Here is an 18,161-nt window from a genome sequence, read left to right on the forward strand (position 1 = left end):
TGGAGACCAGCAGACCAGGGAGACGGGGAGCAAAGCCACGGAGGACCAGGGTGGCGGGACCACGGTGCGTCTCGGTCCGCTTCCCGCGTCTCCCTGGTCTGCTGGGGGGGGGGCGCAGCTAGTGCAGCTACTGGACCAACCGGGCAGCACCCCAGCTGCTCTGCCCCAGGCGTCCTGATTCAGCAGCTGCTGGTCAGTTTCAGCAGCGGCTGAATCAGGACGCCTGGGGCAGAGCAGCTGGGGTGCTGCTCGGTTGGTCCAGTAGCGCCGAGGAGCGGCGCTACTGGAGCAACCCAGCAGCACCCCAGCTGCTCTGCCCCAGGCGTCCCCAAGTCAGCCGCTGCTGAAACTGACCAGCGCTGACTACAGGAAGCCCAAGGCAGAGTTGCTCTGCCCCAGGCTTCCTGGAATCAGCCGCTGATCAATTTCAGCAGCAGCTGACTTGGGGACGCCTGGGGTTCTTAAGTTGAATCTGTATGTAAGAACTGGCGTCCAGATTCAGCCTGTTGAAACTGATCAGTGGCTGATTCCAGGAAGCCCGGGGCAGAGCAAATCTGCCTCGGGCTTCCTGTAGTGAGGCGCTGGTCAGTTTCAGAAGCGGCTGAATCTGGACGCCAGTTCCGACTTACATACAGATTCAACTTAAGAACAAACCTACAGTCCCTATCTTGTACGTAACCCGGGGACTGCCTATATTTATCGGTACTGAAAGCAAGCTGCCTTGCACTAGAATGCAAGTACATAATGAACAGTGGAGAGAGGGAAATGCTTTTGATTACAGTGTTACCCGTTTCAAGATGACTCTAGTTTTCATCTGTTCATTTCATACGACACAAATAGTGCCACAGGTTAGCACTATGAATTCTCAAACTCTCGGAGCTGGTCTGCCTCTCTGTGAGCCAAGTCTGGCTGGAAAGGTTGGGGCTTTCTTCACCTCCCCCCCACCTCATGCCCTCTGAGCCAGAAGCTGGAGCTTGGGCTCCAGCCTTGCAGCTGAGAAGGCTCCCCATAGGAGGAAGATGGCAGTGAAGTGATGTGCTGTCTGGAGGCTTTCCCCGCTGCAAGGGGGTACAAAGCCAGGTAAGCCTCCCTCCTCATGCCCAGACAACCACATCCCAATCCCCCTCACTCACACCTCTCCTCCCAACAAGACTCCGCAATTCTAGCTTGCTCCTGCTGCTGCACTCTTCCTCCGGTCAGAAACCCTACCCTCAGTCTACTCCTACACCCTTCCTGCTAGTCAGATACCCTCCCTCCAGGTCAGACACCTTACCCTAGCCTGCTCCTGCATCCTCCCTCTTGACCAGACACCCTACTACCTCTGGATGAGAGGTATGGTGCCTGTTATTGCACCATACCTCTCATCCAGAGTTCACAACTTCTCCCCCTTAGGTACTCCCACCCTCCCAGATCCTGCACCCCCATCCCTATCCCACTTGCTGGCAGCCCTGTCCCACATACTGAACCCCATTTCTGTCCCCACTCCGGAGCCTAAGGGGTTCATAAAATCCACTGACTCCAGAACCCCAGGAAAGTAAATCTGGCCTATGGGAAGTCCTGAACATCAGTCCTCCTTGTCCCTTTCCCTCTCCCTGTGGGGCTGGAGTGCCACAGAAGTGTGTCTCAGTTGGGGGCCACATCAGTGAGGGTTGGTGGTTTTTGGAGTTTTTCTGCTTCTCACTTGTATGGTTCTGAACTGACTTTTCTGTGGGTCAGAGCCCTACCCTAAAAAAGGTTCCCCACCCTCCCATAAATAAAGAAAACATTGAAACCTTTTGTGTTGGACATAAGTTAATATTTTACTTTCTTTAAAATGAAGTTTGATAAACTAACATGAGAAATTTAAAACCCTTTATCTGTTTAATATTTTAAATTAAACCATTCTCCCTAGCTGCAGCACTAGCAAAATGACTCAGGCAGATCTATGTAATTAGCAATGAGTTTCCATTAGCAACTGGTGATCCATGGAGAGGTGTACGTTGAGACAGGTGATCCATAGGCCAAAAAATTTGAGAACCACTGTATTAATGTTATGACATTCCAGCTACACTCTTCAAATTCCCATGCAATCAGTTCACTTGAAGCAGAGAAAGCCTTTGACAGACTCAACTGGAAAGATATGTTTCTTACCCTGGATAAATTTGTGTTGGGGAAATGCTTTATTTCATGGATCAAGCAGTTATACTCAAATCCCAATTCTTATATCCTATTAAATAGCACAATATCCCCTCTCTTTGATATGCTACAGGCAACTAAACAATTCACCCTCTTCTCTCCATATTCAATCTAATATTAGAACCATATGTGGAATGAATTAGGGAACCAAGGGTTTCAAGGGATCAAATCAGAGCCTCGGGAGATAAAAATCCTTCAGCATGTAGACTACATCCTCCTATTTATTAAAAATCCAAATCAAGCAAATCCAAATAGTGTACAAACAATAGACTAGTCAAGTACTCGACTACCCAATAAGCACAGGTTTATCGAGTAGTCGAGTGAGTACTCGACTAGTCACTTCCCCCCATACACTGCCTCTGTATCAGAGGCAGCAAAGGGTGGGGCGAGCAGAAGTGGTGCTAGTGGGAGCTGGCTTAAAAGCTGGTTCCCCCTCAGAACCATCTCCATGGTGCGGGAGGGGGCAGGGGAGGCAGAGCTGCAGCAATTCAGTCTTGGCTTGCGCCACCATGGGAGCTTACCCCACTGCGGCAGGCTCTTTAAAAAGTGCAGAGTAGCAGCAGGAGCATCCCTCCCCATCAACTAATCAAGTAAATGATGGTAGTTCCATCAAGTACTCAATTAATTAACCAATACTTAATATCCTTATAGTGGACAACTTTGGTAAATTGTCTGACTACGGAATAAGTTAGGATAAATCATGAATAAGTAAGATCTTATTGGATTTTGCTGACAGTGGCTCTCACATTGGGATATTAAGATACTAACAAATGCTCCACAGGTGCTTGGCCCTCCTGTTCCCTCATTACATTAAAAACATAGCCACGGGAAACCTAGCCACATTAATCATGATTTAATAAATGACAGGTGCTAACTCTGCCTCTTTGGAGAAAAAAAATAAAAATGAATACCCTTCCCAAATCCTTTTTATTCTGAATTCTCTCTTTCTCCACATCCTGTTTTATTTACCAAAACTGACACCATGTTCAGGTCCTTGTGGGGTGCTGGTAAAAAAAACAACAACAGAATCTCCTGTCAAAGATTACAGCTCCCTGTCAAAACTTTAAACTTTATTGAGTCTTTAGCCAAGAAGCACAGTGGCTCATTCCTCATTGCTATAGAACCTCAGATTAGCCCCAGATGGAAGAAGAATTAGTTGCTGCCTTACACCTTTCCAATATATTGCACTTGGATTACTACTGATTCCCTAAAGAACAATTACCAACTATTCTGGCAGCCACAAATACATGACATGCCAAACCTACTAATTCTAAAAGTCACCTTCTTCTACAAACCCACACCTCTATTTGTGGTAACTCAAAACTTTAGAGCAGGCAACCCTGTCATCTGGCCAAACTGGATTAGGAAAGGGACTGTCGTTAATTTATTGAAAAGTATATATTTTCCCCTTTTACAATATTAAAAGAAAGTTTCAGTTCATAGACTAAGTTGGAGTGGCAACATATCCAGTTTAAATATGCCATCTCCCATCTGTTTGGCCCCAATGTCTGCGCCTCCACCCATTTCTTCAAATATTACTCAGTTTGCCAAAACCTATGGCAACATTGAATTCATACTTGGCCAGCAAATTTTAATTAAATGCTGATTCCCTAGAAAAAAATGGGCAGTGAAACTAGACAAATTATTCTCCAATAAACAATAGAAACAAATTTTATCCAGTGCTCTGAACTGTTCCTTGGACCTCCATTTACAATTAATCTAGCAAAAGAAATCATACTGGGGATGCATTAGACCCTTCTTCAACTGTACAAGCCACATGCCCCAGGGAGCAGCCAGTGGCCTGGCTGCGCAGCCTGGCTATGTGGCCCATGCTGCCTCTGGCCAGCCACTCCCACACCCCCCATATCCTAGCCCCTTTCCCTGAAGAACCCAAGCAATGCAAGGTAGATCTAGTTATTCTGGCAGAGCTCCAGCCTTGCCTCAGGGGCATGGACATTGGGTAAAAGTCCAGCTATAAAAAGCCAAGACCTTCTGCCCAAGGCCCCACCCCTGGATCCAAGCCCCACCTACCCCCAGCCCAATACTGCCTGGCCACGTGGAGAGCTGGGGCTATCGTGAAGCCCCCAGCCAGGCCCTCCCCAGAAGCCGGGGAAAGCCGCGCTGCCCCACTGTGGCCACATCCCCACCCCCTGGCAGCCAGGCTGCTGAGCTGGGCTGCCTTCTCCAGCACCTAGGAAGAGATGGGCTGCTGGGCTGTGGTTCCAGCCTTCCCTGGGCATTAGGGGAGCCAGGCTCCCACACCGTGGTTCCAGCCTTCCCCGGCAGCGGCCCCAGCTTTAGGCAGTCGGTCATGTAAGCAGTTTGAGAAAGTCTGTGTCTTCCCTTGCCTACATCACCAACCGCCCATGTTCAGGGAGTCCTTCACTTCTAGGTCATTAGTGTTAGCCTCAGAGGCTTGCTGTGGTCCTCAGCGTAGCCTCTTGTCCTTTTACTAAAGGCAAGGGTCACAGCCTACTGAGCCACCTTCATGACAGGCCAGACAATGGATGTGGGGTGAAACCCCTTTTTAGTACCGTCTTTCCTCTCAGGGGTCAACTCTGCAACTCTATCCATTATTCTATCACCCCATCCTTGTCTTTCTCAAGGTTGGTGTATTCCTGTACCATCTCTCAGGAATGTACTTACATGAATATCCAGTACCTACTACTTCAGACTTCCTATGTTTTAGCCAACTTCCTTCCAACTGTACTGGGTGTGACAGACCCCCTCCCCATGCTTTATGAAACTGACTTACTGACACAAATGTGCATAACTTGATGATGCTTTGGACAACATAGCTCATGTAACCTATGAATTTTAATGTCTCAGTCTGCTGGATCTGTATATCTTATTTTGGTGTGTGTAACATACTTGTATGTAAAGTTAGAAATTTGGAGTATGGAATAGTTTATGGTTTTAAATGTGCAAATGAAGGCCATAAAAAATGTTTCCCTCAAGGCCTGGGTGATCAACTATAAATAGTTTCCTTTGTCCTTTAAGTCTAAGTAGTGGCTGGTCTTAGAAAGTCATGTAACTGCCCCAAATGGTAGGCTCTAGCCAGGTAATTCTTCATAGAAAGTGGGAGAAAACTCCAAGTTCTCACCCAAAGGGGAAATCTATAAAACAATGGGAACCGAGCTGTCCCTTTGACTTTGGCTGGCATGTCAGTCCCAAGAGAATGAACAGGAGACCCAAGGGGGAAAAGATCTTCTCCAGCTTGGAGGCTTAGCTAAAATAAAAACAATTTTAGGGAAAGTATGTGATAAAGCTTTAGTATGTTAGAACTAGCTATATGTTTTTTTGTTATTTTAAATTTGTAATATACTTTGCTCTGCCTGTTTTTACTTGCAACCACATAAATCCTACTGCTTGTACTTAATAAAATCATTTTTATTTACTATTAAGCCTAGTATAAATAACTGTTACCTGTGTGGGGGGGGGGAGCAATCAGTGCGCACATCCTCCTTTCACGATTAAAGAGGGCTTGCCTGAATGATTTACAGTAAAACTCCTATAGTTCGGCATCCAGTTGTTCGGCACTCCCATTACTCCGGCATCAAAATGTCAAGTGCTCCTGTCCAGCTGATTAAAAAGCCTGCCGCTCAGCACATGTGCTGGCTGTACCCCGACCGTGCATAAGGTTGGGGGAGAGGGGAGAGCGATCATTTACAGTATGGAAAAGAGCATTTTGCTTCAGCGAAGGGGAAAGGAGAGGGGAGGAGATCAGGTTACAGCACAGAGAAAGAGAAGCGAAGAGAGGGGAGGGGGAGGAGAATCAGTTACAGCATGGAGGAGAAGCGAAGAGGAAAGGGGAAGGGAGAGGGAGGGAGATTGTGTCCCAGCCAGCTGTTAAGCCGTGCAGCTGTACCAGGACCTCCTGATACACCGGCATATCTGATAGTCTGGCACCACCTAGGTCCCAAAGGTGCCGGATTATCAGAAGTCTACTGTATTTGGGGTTCTGATCCCATTTGGGGATTGATTTCCTGGAAGCTGTGGCCTGAAATTGCATTCTCCTCAGAAGAGGTTCAGTGTCTATATTGCTCTTCTGGGGAACGGTGATCTCAACTCTGTGCCTTAGCTGGGGAAAACCAGTGGATCTGGTCCAGAATGACAGGGTGGTAAGAAGTCCCAGAAGCAAAGAGGCGAGTGTCAGTGGCTTTGTCAGCACTCCAAAAAGCATCCCCAAGAGGTCTTCTGTAACCACACCCTATCAAACTGGGCAGTGAACTTGTACACATCTGCTTTAATACAGGACCTGACTTCATTTCACAGCATGGCCTAACTTTGGTTTAAGCCTGAGGTTTCACACCAGGCCCTGTGCTTCAGGCTCTCTTTACTACATCCCTAACATTTCATTTTCAGCTCATACACAAATCTTGTCAATATGGGAAAATAATCTCAGTTATTTTTAATAAACTCTTATCTTTAAACTTTAGAGCTGTTAAATTGTCAAGTTAAGAGAACAGATAAAGAGAAAAAAATTAAGTCTGCTATATTCTTTGCCATCAACCCCACAATATAAAAGCTTCTGCAACCTCACTAGAGTCCCAAACCTACAGTGACTTACATCAATAAACTCATGGGAATTGCATAATGACTCAGTCATGGCAGAACTTGTACTCTAATCTCTGAATGTACCACAAGAATCAAAAATTTTTGTGACATCATTTCAGGGTTATTTTCTTGTTATGGTAACTAGTATGAAGCAGCAACTGACATAGACATAATATTATCAGAGGTAAATAAGTCTGGAGGATTAAAAGAGAAAAAATAGCTGTGCAGATAATAGTCATAGAAAAATCTCTTTGCAAGTATACATTACCTCATTTTAGTCACAAGAACATGTTTATTTTTTATATTATAGACTTCCATATAAAGAAAAATTGAAAAGATTAGTGCTGTTATATTTAAAAAGAAACAAAACAGAAGGAATATGTTACATAAAGTAATAAATGTTGCAGAGCAGCTATGTTGACTGCCATCGTGTACCCTTCCTCATAACACAAAAGCAATGGGACAGCCAATAACAACAAACCAACCATTTTTGTACAATGTACAATCAACCTATAGATCAGGGGTGGGAAACCTCACGTCTGGGGGCTGGATGCAGCTCCCAGTTTGCCTGGATCTGGGGCCCAAGGCTCAGGCCCTCCCCTAGTATTGGAAGCCCGTGCTGGTGCTCCAGCCCCAATGCTGCCCCATTGTGGGACTAGAGCACACAAAATCTACTAGGTTGGGCCCCTGTAGGCTCTGGTGTGTGAGGGAATATGGGGAGTATCTCTCTCCTTTTCAGTCAGGGGCCACGTCAAGTAGGTTGGGCCCCTGTAGGCCCCGGTATGCAAGGGGAATGTGGGAAGTGTCTCTCTCCTTTTCAGTCGGGGGCTAGTTTTTGTTTTTTGATTTCTTTGCTTCTCAGTTGTGTGCAGCCCATGACTGATTTTTCTGTGTGTCAGTGCCCCCCCCCCCGCCTAAAAAGGTTCCCCACCCTGTAGATCTTGTCACAAGACAACACTGAAGCAAAGAGTTTAGCAGAATTCAAAAGATAATGTATATATAGTTTATATGGATATTAGTTACATCAGAAAATATACAAAAATTATAAAAAAGATAAAAATCCAGGGAACAAGCTAGGATTTAGGCTAAATCTTCCTTTATGGGTGGGTTATACCACAATTATCCATCACAGAGTTTCTTGTACTTTCCTCTAAAGAATCTGCTACTGTTCACTGTCATAAACAGAAGCAACAAGGAGTCCTGTGACACCTTATAGACTTACAGGTGTATTGGAGCAAAAGCTTTCGTGAGCTCAGATGCATGTAGTGGAAATTTCCAGAGGTAGGTATAAATATGCAGGCCAGAATAAGGCTAGAGATAAACATTAAACAAAGACTGTGAATGGCTAGCCAAGTACAAAAGCAGTTTCTCCTCTCTTGGGGTATGTCTACACTACCCTCCTAGTTCGAACTAGGAGGGTAATGTAGGCATACCGCACTTGCAAATGAAGCCTGGGATTTGAATTTCCCGGGCTTCATTTGCATAAGCGGGGAGCCGCCATTTTTAAAACCCCGCTGGTTCGAACCCCGTGCAGTGCGGCTACACGGGGCTCGAACTAGGTAGTTCGAACTAGGATTCCTGTTCCGAACTACCGGTACACCTCATTCCACGAGGTGTACCGGTAGTTCGGAACAGGAATCCTAGTTCGAACTACCTAGTTCGAGCCCCGTGTAGCCGCACTGCACGGGGTTCGAACCAGCGGGGTTTTAAAAATGGCAGCTCCCAGCTTATGCAAATGAAGCCCGGGAAATTCAAATCCCGGGCTTCATTTGCACGTGCGGTATGCCTACATTACCCCGCTAGTTCGAACTAGCGGGGTAGTGTAGACATACCCTTGGTGTTCACACCTCCACATCAGCTGCTAGAAGTGGGCCTCACCTTCCCTGACTGAATTAACCTCGTTATCTCTAGCCTTATTCTGGCCTGCATATTTATACCTGCTTCTGGAAATTTCCACTACATGCACCTGACGAAGTGGGTCTTTGCCCACAAAAGCTTATGATCCAATACATCTGTTAGTCTATAAGGTGCCACAGGTCTCCTTGTCACTTTTGCAGATCCAGACTAACACAGCTATTCCTCTGATACTTGTCATAAACAGAAGAGTACTATGGAAATCTTGAGGACAGTAGTGAGTCTTAACTCCTAGGAATCATGTTGCTTCTTGTGAACATAGGAGTCTCTTTGGAAGCCTCCTAAATCTACATAAGCCTTAGAATGTTCCTCAAAGAATACTCAATTGTCTCTTTCAATGGGTCAAATTATAGCTGTACACCCATCTGATTGCCTACCGCCCCAAATCCATATTCTTTCAGACATCTTTCATTCCATATTCCTCTCATCCATGCAGATCTTTAAAAGTCTTCAGCAAGGACCCCCTTCGTATAAATTTTGGAAGGGGAGGGGGGCTGGATGACATCAGGGGTCTTAGAAGCCACATAATTAGAGTACATTACTCTCATGTTGCTCACAAAAATCAATATAGGTTTTTTACAAGGCACCTTGTATTTTATATAATGAAACAGTGCCAGTATACTTCTGTTTTATGTTACAGGTTGAACCTCTGTGGTCCAAGACATTCTGGTCTAGCAGGACCATGGATGTTGCTGGAGCAGAGAGCCCCCACTACAGAGGTTGCAAATAGCTGGCAGGCCATAGGGTCAGTAGCTTGGGGACAGGGAACCCTCACCAGCAGACCAGCAGCCAGGGGCAGGGAGCCCTGCCAGCCAGGGGAGTGGAACCCTGCCACAGAGTGAGGCCCACTCAGAGAGGAGCTCTGCTGGCCAGAGTGGGACGGGTGGCGTGGAGATGAGCCCCCCCAGAGGTTTGGGGGCAGCAGAACTCAGAAAGCGAACTGGAGGCAACACACTGGCTGGGGTCATGGCCAGGAGGATAGCCCTGGGACAGCCTGAGGTCTGACCTCCTCTGGTCTGGAAAACTCCCTTGTTTGGGACCACTCAGGTCCCGAAGGTGCCAGATTGGGGAGGTGCAACTTGTAGTATCAACAGAACTTCAATGTATTTTGGGTGTTTAACTATGTAATCATTGTGCTCTCTTAATTTAATTTTAACTGAATTATTAATCATTATAAAGCAGCCAAGCACACACGGTGCTTTACAGTTATAAAATAAAATGGATCTTCTTCTCAAATTATTATTTGTATTGCAACAAAACTACCTGGTATCGGGTCTTACTATGCCCATTAGAACACAGCAGGAACTGATACTAATTCATTTTGTTGAAAAACAATAAGTCCGCTGATAAGCAGTCACTCACTGAAGTAGTCCCTGATTATCAATAGGACAGAAAATGTGTTATAATCTAGCTCCTAGTTCATTGCTCCTAAATGTTCACAGACTAAACAGACAATTGATGGTGACATAGATAAAGGAAGCAATACAATTTTTGGTTTATTTGGGAATATTTTTAACGCAATTTCATAGGGTGAGGATTCTTCTCTTAAATATCTCATGTCTCTAAATTTAAATAATGAAACTACTGAATCTTCCATTGGGATTTACAAAACAAGTAAAGCCACAATGCAGTAGGCAGCCAAAATAGAGAGTGAGTAATCATTTTCTTCAACTGGATTAGAAAGAAAAATTTTAAAGGACTGCCCAGTTTTAAAATATATCAATATATTTTTCATATTTATCTGCATTTTATCTACTTGGTGTGGCAAAAACCTAAAATTTGAGTTGAAAAATAACCATTTGAGTTGAAAAATAAATTACAGCAGATTTTCCATTCTCCAATATGTAAGGAGCTATATTTATCAAAACGTTAACATTTAAATATTTTACTGTTTCTAAAATGTTGATTGTACAACAGAACACTAAAATAGATTGTAACAAAAGTATAAAAATTACTAATTTTACTTTTTCACTTACTTTTTCTTTTTTCTTTCTGGGCCTTTTTGGAGATTCACCATATATTCTAAAAATAAAAAATAGTTTTATTAGTATGAATAGCTGTCAATTTTAAACTAAAATAATTATTACCATTGCCAATTCATTTTTTGCTATTTTACACATCTTTTAAATGAATGTACTACTTGCAGCAACTGTAAAGATTGAACTCTTTTCATTTACTAAATAGATACAACATGGGCAGCATATAACACATTGTAAAAGATTACACAGCTTATGCCAGTCATTAGTAATTCTTTAAAGATAACTTTCAGTTATTAGCAGTGTTTTTCCAAAAACCAATCACATCCCTTCAACTTTAATATTAAAAGACTCCATATATTTGCTACACCCATGCCACTTATCGACAACTTCATCCATTACTACTTGCAATGAATCTGCTGACAGGACATGACTATTTCTATATCTCCTAAACCTACAGCCCTGGTCTACACTAGGGGATAAGTTCAAAGTAAGATACGCAATTTCAGCTACGTTAATTGCGTAGCTTAAGTCGAAGTATCTTAACTCAAATTTTGGCGCCATCCACACTGCAGAAAGTCGAAGGGAGAACACTCTCCCTTCAACTCCCCTTACTCCTTGTAGAAGTAGGACTACTGACATCAACAGGAGCTCCTGCTCACTTCAAATAACCCACTAATTCTAACCCCAGAAGATGAACTACGGCTGCTTCGATCTTATCTGTAGTGTAGACATGGCTACAGTGCACACACAATACTGGTGGTACATGCTTTTGACAATATTCATAACACACTGAAGACTGTACTGCACACTTGTGCACTTTGGCTCAGGTTCTAGAGTCCCAGGCTAAGCAACTATGAGCAGCTGAGAAGTATAATGTCTCAAAATCTATTGTTTTGTGGATGATAATGAACAGTGATAAATTGGACAAACTATGGTATTAAAACTGTGTGACACACTTTGTCTTACACATCTGAAGCATTAACTGTAATTATACCATAATTTCTTTTTTAGTTTACCTGTGCCAGTTACATAAACAATTGACAGGGAGGAAGGATACAATCTGTCTTACTTCAATTATTTAAATTACTTTTTTACTTCAGAAACTACATACACAGAGAAAAATTATACTAAAAAAAATAATTTTGAATAGGTAGCTATTTTATGTTGTGTTTTTTTTAAATTGTAACAAAGAAAAATACAATACAAAAATATGACTATGGTACAGTAAAAGCTTTGTTATCTGGCACTCTGTTAACCGGAAAACTCTGTTAACTAGCATTACCCCAGCCAGTTAAAGTTTGAATTGGAGTGTTGGATGGGATGCTGGCCCCACTCCTGGGGAAGAGGCTTCCTCCTCTCCCAGAGCTCCTCCCCAGGACTGGGGCCATCAGCTCCTGTTGGCTCTATTTCAGGAAGGGAGAAGTCTCCTCCCCCAGAGCAGAACTGGCAAGGGCTGCTTTGTTATCTGGCACATTCAGTTAACTGGCAACCACTGTTCCCCCGAGTGCCAGATAACAAAGCTTTCACTGTATATCATTTTTCCATACCAGTACATGTATACATAAAAAAGATAACAGCAACTTTTTGCTGGAAACCTAAAAGTTGGTATCCAACATGCAATGTACTGAAATGGGATAGCTTTTATGTGTGTACCACTGACCTCTCTTGGCTGGATTGTCAGATCTACTCACATGTTTGTGATCATGTCTTCCCTTAGGATATGTCTACACTGCAGCATTTTTCTGGAATTGTATTCTATCGACAAACTGAGGGGGTCTTCTGACAGCAGTAAATCTCTTCCTCCAAGGAAGAACACTTTTTCCGAAAAAGCTTTTTTGGAAAAAGGCGTGTGTGGACACAGAAGAAATTGTTCTTTTGAAAAAAAGAGGCCTCTAGGAAATAACACAGGTGCTCTGCTGGCCATTCTGTCCAAACTCATCACAACTGTATAGTTCCCGTCTCCTGCCGGGACAAGGCTTGTGGCAGGAAGCCAGCCCTGGGAGCTGCACCTCACCTTGCGGCTGCCACTGCCACAATTCTCCTGAGCCACAACCCAACCTCAAGCATGCCAAGGCTCCCAGTACCTTGCCAGGGGCACAAAAAAGGTATGCACTGTTGTGGTCTGGGGCAAGAGATCCTGGCCCTCCTGGAGGTGTAGGGTGAGGAGGAGACCCTCCAGGAACTCCACTCCAGATGATGCAACGCTGATATCTATGGCCTGATGGCCAAGGCTCTGGCCGCGAGGGGCCACCACCCCAGGAGCCTCGAGCAGGTGCACAGCGAAGTAAAGAAACTATGACAGGGCTACGCCAGAGAGTGCAGCTCTCGCTCTGGGGCCGGATCCCACTCCTCCCCCTATTTTAATGAGCTCCATCGCATCTTGGGGGGCAGTGCAGCCCCTTCCAACCTCTTGTTGTTAACTTGGGGCTGGAGATGCCCATTGTCACGCAGGAAGGGGTCCCAAGAGGATGAGGAGATGGACGATAAGCTGGAGAAGGAAGAGGAAATTGCCAGCACCATCACCCGCACATCCAGGCAAGTGAGGAGGCACCCGAATCTCGCCTTCAAGTGGCCAAAAGTACATTTGGCCTGTGTGTGGGCCCTGCCCAGGCTGCCATTGAAGCGGTCCTTGCTGGAGTTCAGGTATCCAGTATATGGCTTCATCGCCACAGCATGAGGGGATAGGCCATGTCCCCTACGATGCACAGTGGCATTTCAACGTCCCCGACCCTGATGCTGCACTCAGGAAAGAAAGTGCCAGCCTCTAGCTTCTGGTAAGGCTGCAAGCAGCTGTACTACATATGCTCAGGTAAATAAAGCATGTGGCAGCCCACCAGCAGCTAAACCTGGTGAATCCTGTCCTGCCCACTTATTGCCCACCCCTGCTCTACAGTTATTCAATTATAAAAACTAAGGATGTTCCAGAGGTCCAATATTTATATTGTAGGTATTTATGTTTATTATATTAGTACTTATAATTTCTACACGACTCTTTGAAAAGCTTTAGGGAGCCATTCATGGTGCGATAACACCGCACACTATTACTGTGGCACCATAAATTGCTTCTGGAGATATATTGGAGATACCAAGGTGAAACAAACACATACATTTTCACTTAGCATATCAGTCCAGATGAATTTTGAACAGCTAACAGATGCCTACATTAGTGACTACATTATGTGCAATATAACAATAACCAGGTCAAAGCAAGGTTATTTAGAGAAATGGATTTGATTTTGCAAATGAAAGTATATTTGCAGAATTAGCAAAAACTATGACTTACAAATGAATGTGCTAGCGAGCAGTAAAAGAAATAACATCCAATTAAAAATACAATCAAGGTACAAAGACAGATAAAAAGTAAACCACAAACATCGGATTTGATTCCAATACATGTGAAGGCAATCAAAACATTATGCAAAGATGTACAGTACAAGATGTATTGTGTAATAGATGAAATGGAAACAAACATTTTGTAAAAGTGTATTGCTTTCCACATAAAATGGAAAACTGCCCCCCATCAAGAAATCAATGTGGCAAGACCATGCTATTATGGAATTTATGTTCATCACCATATCAAACCACAGATCTCCATCTTCCACTAAAAGTAAAAATCCGAATAGAAAAATCTCAGCTAGAAATATAGAGCTCTGTAAAAGTAATTCTCAAAGGCTGTGTCTAGACTACTGAGTTTTTTCATAAAAACTTCTCCTGCATCAAGACTGCCGTCACGTTCTTTCGAAATTAAATTGAAAGAATGTGATGGTTTTTTCAAAAATGGTAAACCTACTTTTACCATGAAGAACTCCTTTTTTTGAAAGAGCTCTTTCGAAAAAAGGTGTTCTTGAATGCAAACAAGGCTTTTTCGAAAGAGGGTGTCCAGATTGCCTGGGTGCTCTCTTTCAAAAAAGCGGATTGCTTTTTCGAAACCCTTGTAGCTGTCTAGATGATCTCTTTCGAAAGAGGCTTTTTTAGAAAGAGGCTTGTAGTCTAGACGTACCCAAAGTGTCATACATCAACATTCTGTTCCCAATCTGGAGAACACTTCAGAAGATCTGATTGCCACAGAGAACAATATCAAGTGCAACTAATCTGGTTCCAAATAATCCTGGGTCTCGAATAAATGTATTTCTCTTGGACCAGACATTTTTTCAGCATGTTATAAGGAAAATAAATGTAAGTGTATTTAACAAAGGATAGAGATGCTAGTACAGTATTACCAAAGAGAAGTATTAGAAATAAATAGTTACATTTAATATAAAAAATCATAACATGTTTTCTAGACCCTAGACCAGTGGTAAGCAACCTGCGGTCTGCATGCTGCATGTGACACGGGTAATCTGATAGCAGGCCACAAGATCATTTATGTTTATGCTGAACATTTGCAAATAGTGGACAGGGCTATTACGGCGATTACACATTCCTTTTGGAGAAACCCCAGAGGTCTGTGGTGGGTAGGTGCTCTACCTTCACAAGTGTTCTCATGCATGGAGTCTCTCACAGTTTAAAAACCTTGTTATGACTCCTTTTACTCAATGTATATTTAAAACAAGTGGGAGGATGACTCCAAGGCATTATGGTTTATAGTGTTACAAATATGCTAATGTAAAAGATACTTACAGCTGAGTTTTATCAGACCAGAACATGACTGTTTCCCTGTGTAAGTCAATTCCGATGAGATAACGGGTTTTTGGCAGAAAGAAGTGCAGTTGGCTGAGGTAACTGTCTGCAATATCTGCAAATGAGGGCCTCTGCCTACAAATCTTCAAATTCTCAAGATTTTAGTGATGTAATTTCTCTTCCTGATAACGGTAGATACCAGAAACTGGTTATTTCTTCTTCAAATGGAAAGGATGCAGCCCTTTGTTACCACAGATACAAACCTTGCTACAATTATCTATGCATTTGTCACATGAAGGTTAAGCTAGCGTAATGTCTGTGTGGGGCTTCTCTTCAAAATCATCCAATAGCCTTAGCTAGAGAAGCATATAATGGTCCCCTGTAATAGATAACTCTGTGCTCCATATTCTGTGCGGTCTGCCAATTTAATTCCAGGTGAAATTCAAAACACTGACCACTTTCTATAAAGACTTCTTGCAGTTCAAATAAGGGTGAGCTGGATTCACAGACTGAGGCTAGTATGACTCAAATATTTATATAAAGAGATGGAAGGATTCAGAGATTGACACCAGAATTTCCAACAGCAGACACTAGAACATCTAGAATTTTCATTTCAACTATAAAGGCTTATGAATAATGAAATAATCCAAGGTTTTTTTTTCCTGTGTTTATCACCCCATATTTGAACACTGGTAGTAAAGTTAGATACAAAGTAAACTAAAGGGCCTCCTAAAGTGGGAAGCAATTGATTTGTATTGGAAATGCCCATCACTATTCAAAAATGTTGATATAGTGGAGTCCTGCCATGTCTTTAATTAGCTGAACCCACCACTTAACTGATTCACTACAGCTAGAAAGAGATGAATAATCTTGATTAGGCAATTTCTCCTGGAAGGAGAAAAACAATGCAGATATAAACTAATTGTAGTCCCCTTACTATAAGAGACTCTGACTTTTACTGGGAGGATCCTGTGTGTTGCTATCTAGCCCTAGAAACTACAGCTCCCATAAGCCCTTGGAAAAAAGAAGGGAACGGCGGTTCTTCCACGTAAGGAGAGAGAGAGTTGGTGGGCTGTATTTTGGAGAATGCAGCCAGATTGCTGGCGTGGAGCCTTTTTCCAGTCCAGGAGCTGCTGCTGGAAGCTAAAGCCTGCTGCTGAGAGCCTGCTGGGGCTTGGAGCTAGCAAGCTACTTCATGGGCTGTTGGTGTGATTGTCCCTCTAGGGGAGAGACTTTGCCATGCCTGTGGCTGAGAAGGGTCTACATGACCCTGCATAGAAGTTACTGTGAGTAATTGTGGCTTTTTGGAAAAGTGCTGCCTAGGCGAGAGCATAGATAATAGACTGACTCTGGGTCCAAAGAGAGACAGAGTGACCAACTCAGTGAACCAGAGCTGCTTGCATTTATGGGGCCTGCTCCAGTGGCAGAGGGATTTTGTAGCTGGCTGCTCATCTTGGACTGACACACACAGAACCTGCACAGGACTGTCTCCACTTCAGTTGCAGACCTTCAAGCACACAAGTGAATCCGGAGGAGTGCACACTCATGGGTGGGGTACATGGTAGCAGTATAAATACCAGTTACATAGGTTTCCATTATTTTGGTGTACTTTGCTAACTGATTTTTTTCACTGTTAATCTGTTAAGCACTGTTTATTTAAATTGTTAAGAAAATGTGTTTTAATTCTAATTTAATCAGTTACACGTATATTACTTATAATTGTCGTCTTTGGAGTTAGATCGAGATTATTACTGGAATAAGTTTATTCCTGGAGGCTCCCAAGGCACATCATTAAGTGTGTACAGGACCAGCCAGGTGGAGGCACCGCCATTGTATATTCCTTTTGGAGCAAGGGACTGCAGCAAGGGGGTGAATAGGGAATCTATAACTATAGAACATCACCACTGGGGTACTCAGGATCTCCTTTTATGTTAAAAACCATCAGGCACCCAGGCACACACATGAGCACGGCCTGCTCCTGAGTCATCCAGGAAGGAAAGAGTGGGCTACCTAATGAAATGTGTGCAGACTGTACACAGGCTACATCTATTAGAAATAACCCTGTTGTGAACACTAACATTCTAATACAACAGAGTCATTTGAAAGAAATCTGAATTCTGTATAAGCAATTTCCCGGAAACAGGTGGAAAGCAGCTGATTTAATGGAATCTCAACAATTCTCAAAAAAAGGAAGAGCAAAATACTGAAACTGAAGCTGAAACTTTTCTTATGTATCCAGTTTAAGGTCTGAAAGAAAGATAAAAGCTGACAGACTTAAAGTGCAGAGGTCCACCACCTACCTTATATCTGGGGGCATGTCTAAACTACATCTCGTTTTTGAAAGAGGGATGTAAATTAGGCAGCTCGAAATTGCAAATGAAGCCAGAATTTGAATTTTCTACGCTTCATTTCCATAATGGCATCTACACGTTCTTTCAAAACTGGTATTTCAAAAGTGAAACCACTGTCAAGATGTGGTTCTTTCAAAAACAAACAAACAAAAAAAAAAGCCTTTTTCAAAAGAACTGTAATACCTGATAAAATGAGGTTTACCGGTTCTTTCGAAAGAACTGCATCTAGACAGCGGTTTTACTTTCAAAATAGCCTTTTTTGAAAGAATGCACGGCCACCATTATGCAAATGAAGCACGGGAAATTCAAATCTCGGCTTCCTTTGAAATTTCTATCTGCCTAATTTACATCCCTCTTTCGAAAGAGGGATGTAGTCTAGACATAGGGTGTGTCTAGACTACATGCCTCCTTCGACGGAGGCATGTAGATTAGCCAGATCGGAAGAGGGAAATGAAGCCGCGATTAAAATAATCGCGGCTTCATTTAAATTTAAATGGCTGCCCCGATCTGCCGATCAGCTGTTTGTCGGCAGATCGGGGCAGTCTGGACGCGATGCGCCGACAAA

General features: G+C 43.4%; 1 protein-coding gene across 2 annotated transcripts in view; it reads right to left on the reverse strand.

Moving 5' to 3' along the window:
- Positions 1-18,161, reverse strand: part of DCDC2C (doublecortin domain containing 2C) — a 128,401-nt gene that overhangs the window by 72,714 nt on the left and 37,526 nt on the right. For both annotated transcript variants that reach the window (XM_075923537.2, XM_089777059.1), the window contains exon 6: positions 10,623-10,668. In XM_075923537.2, coding sequence (XP_075779652.2) covers positions 10,623-10,668 — 46 coding nt within the window. The remainder of the gene's footprint in view (positions 1-10,622; positions 10,669-18,161) is intronic.

The sequence above is a fragment of the Pelodiscus sinensis genome, chromosome 3 (assembly GCF_052426305.1).
Source record: "Pelodiscus sinensis isolate ZL-2025 chromosome 3, ASM5242630v1, whole genome shotgun sequence".
Lineage (NCBI taxonomy): Eukaryota > Metazoa > Chordata > Testudines > Trionychidae > Pelodiscus > Pelodiscus sinensis.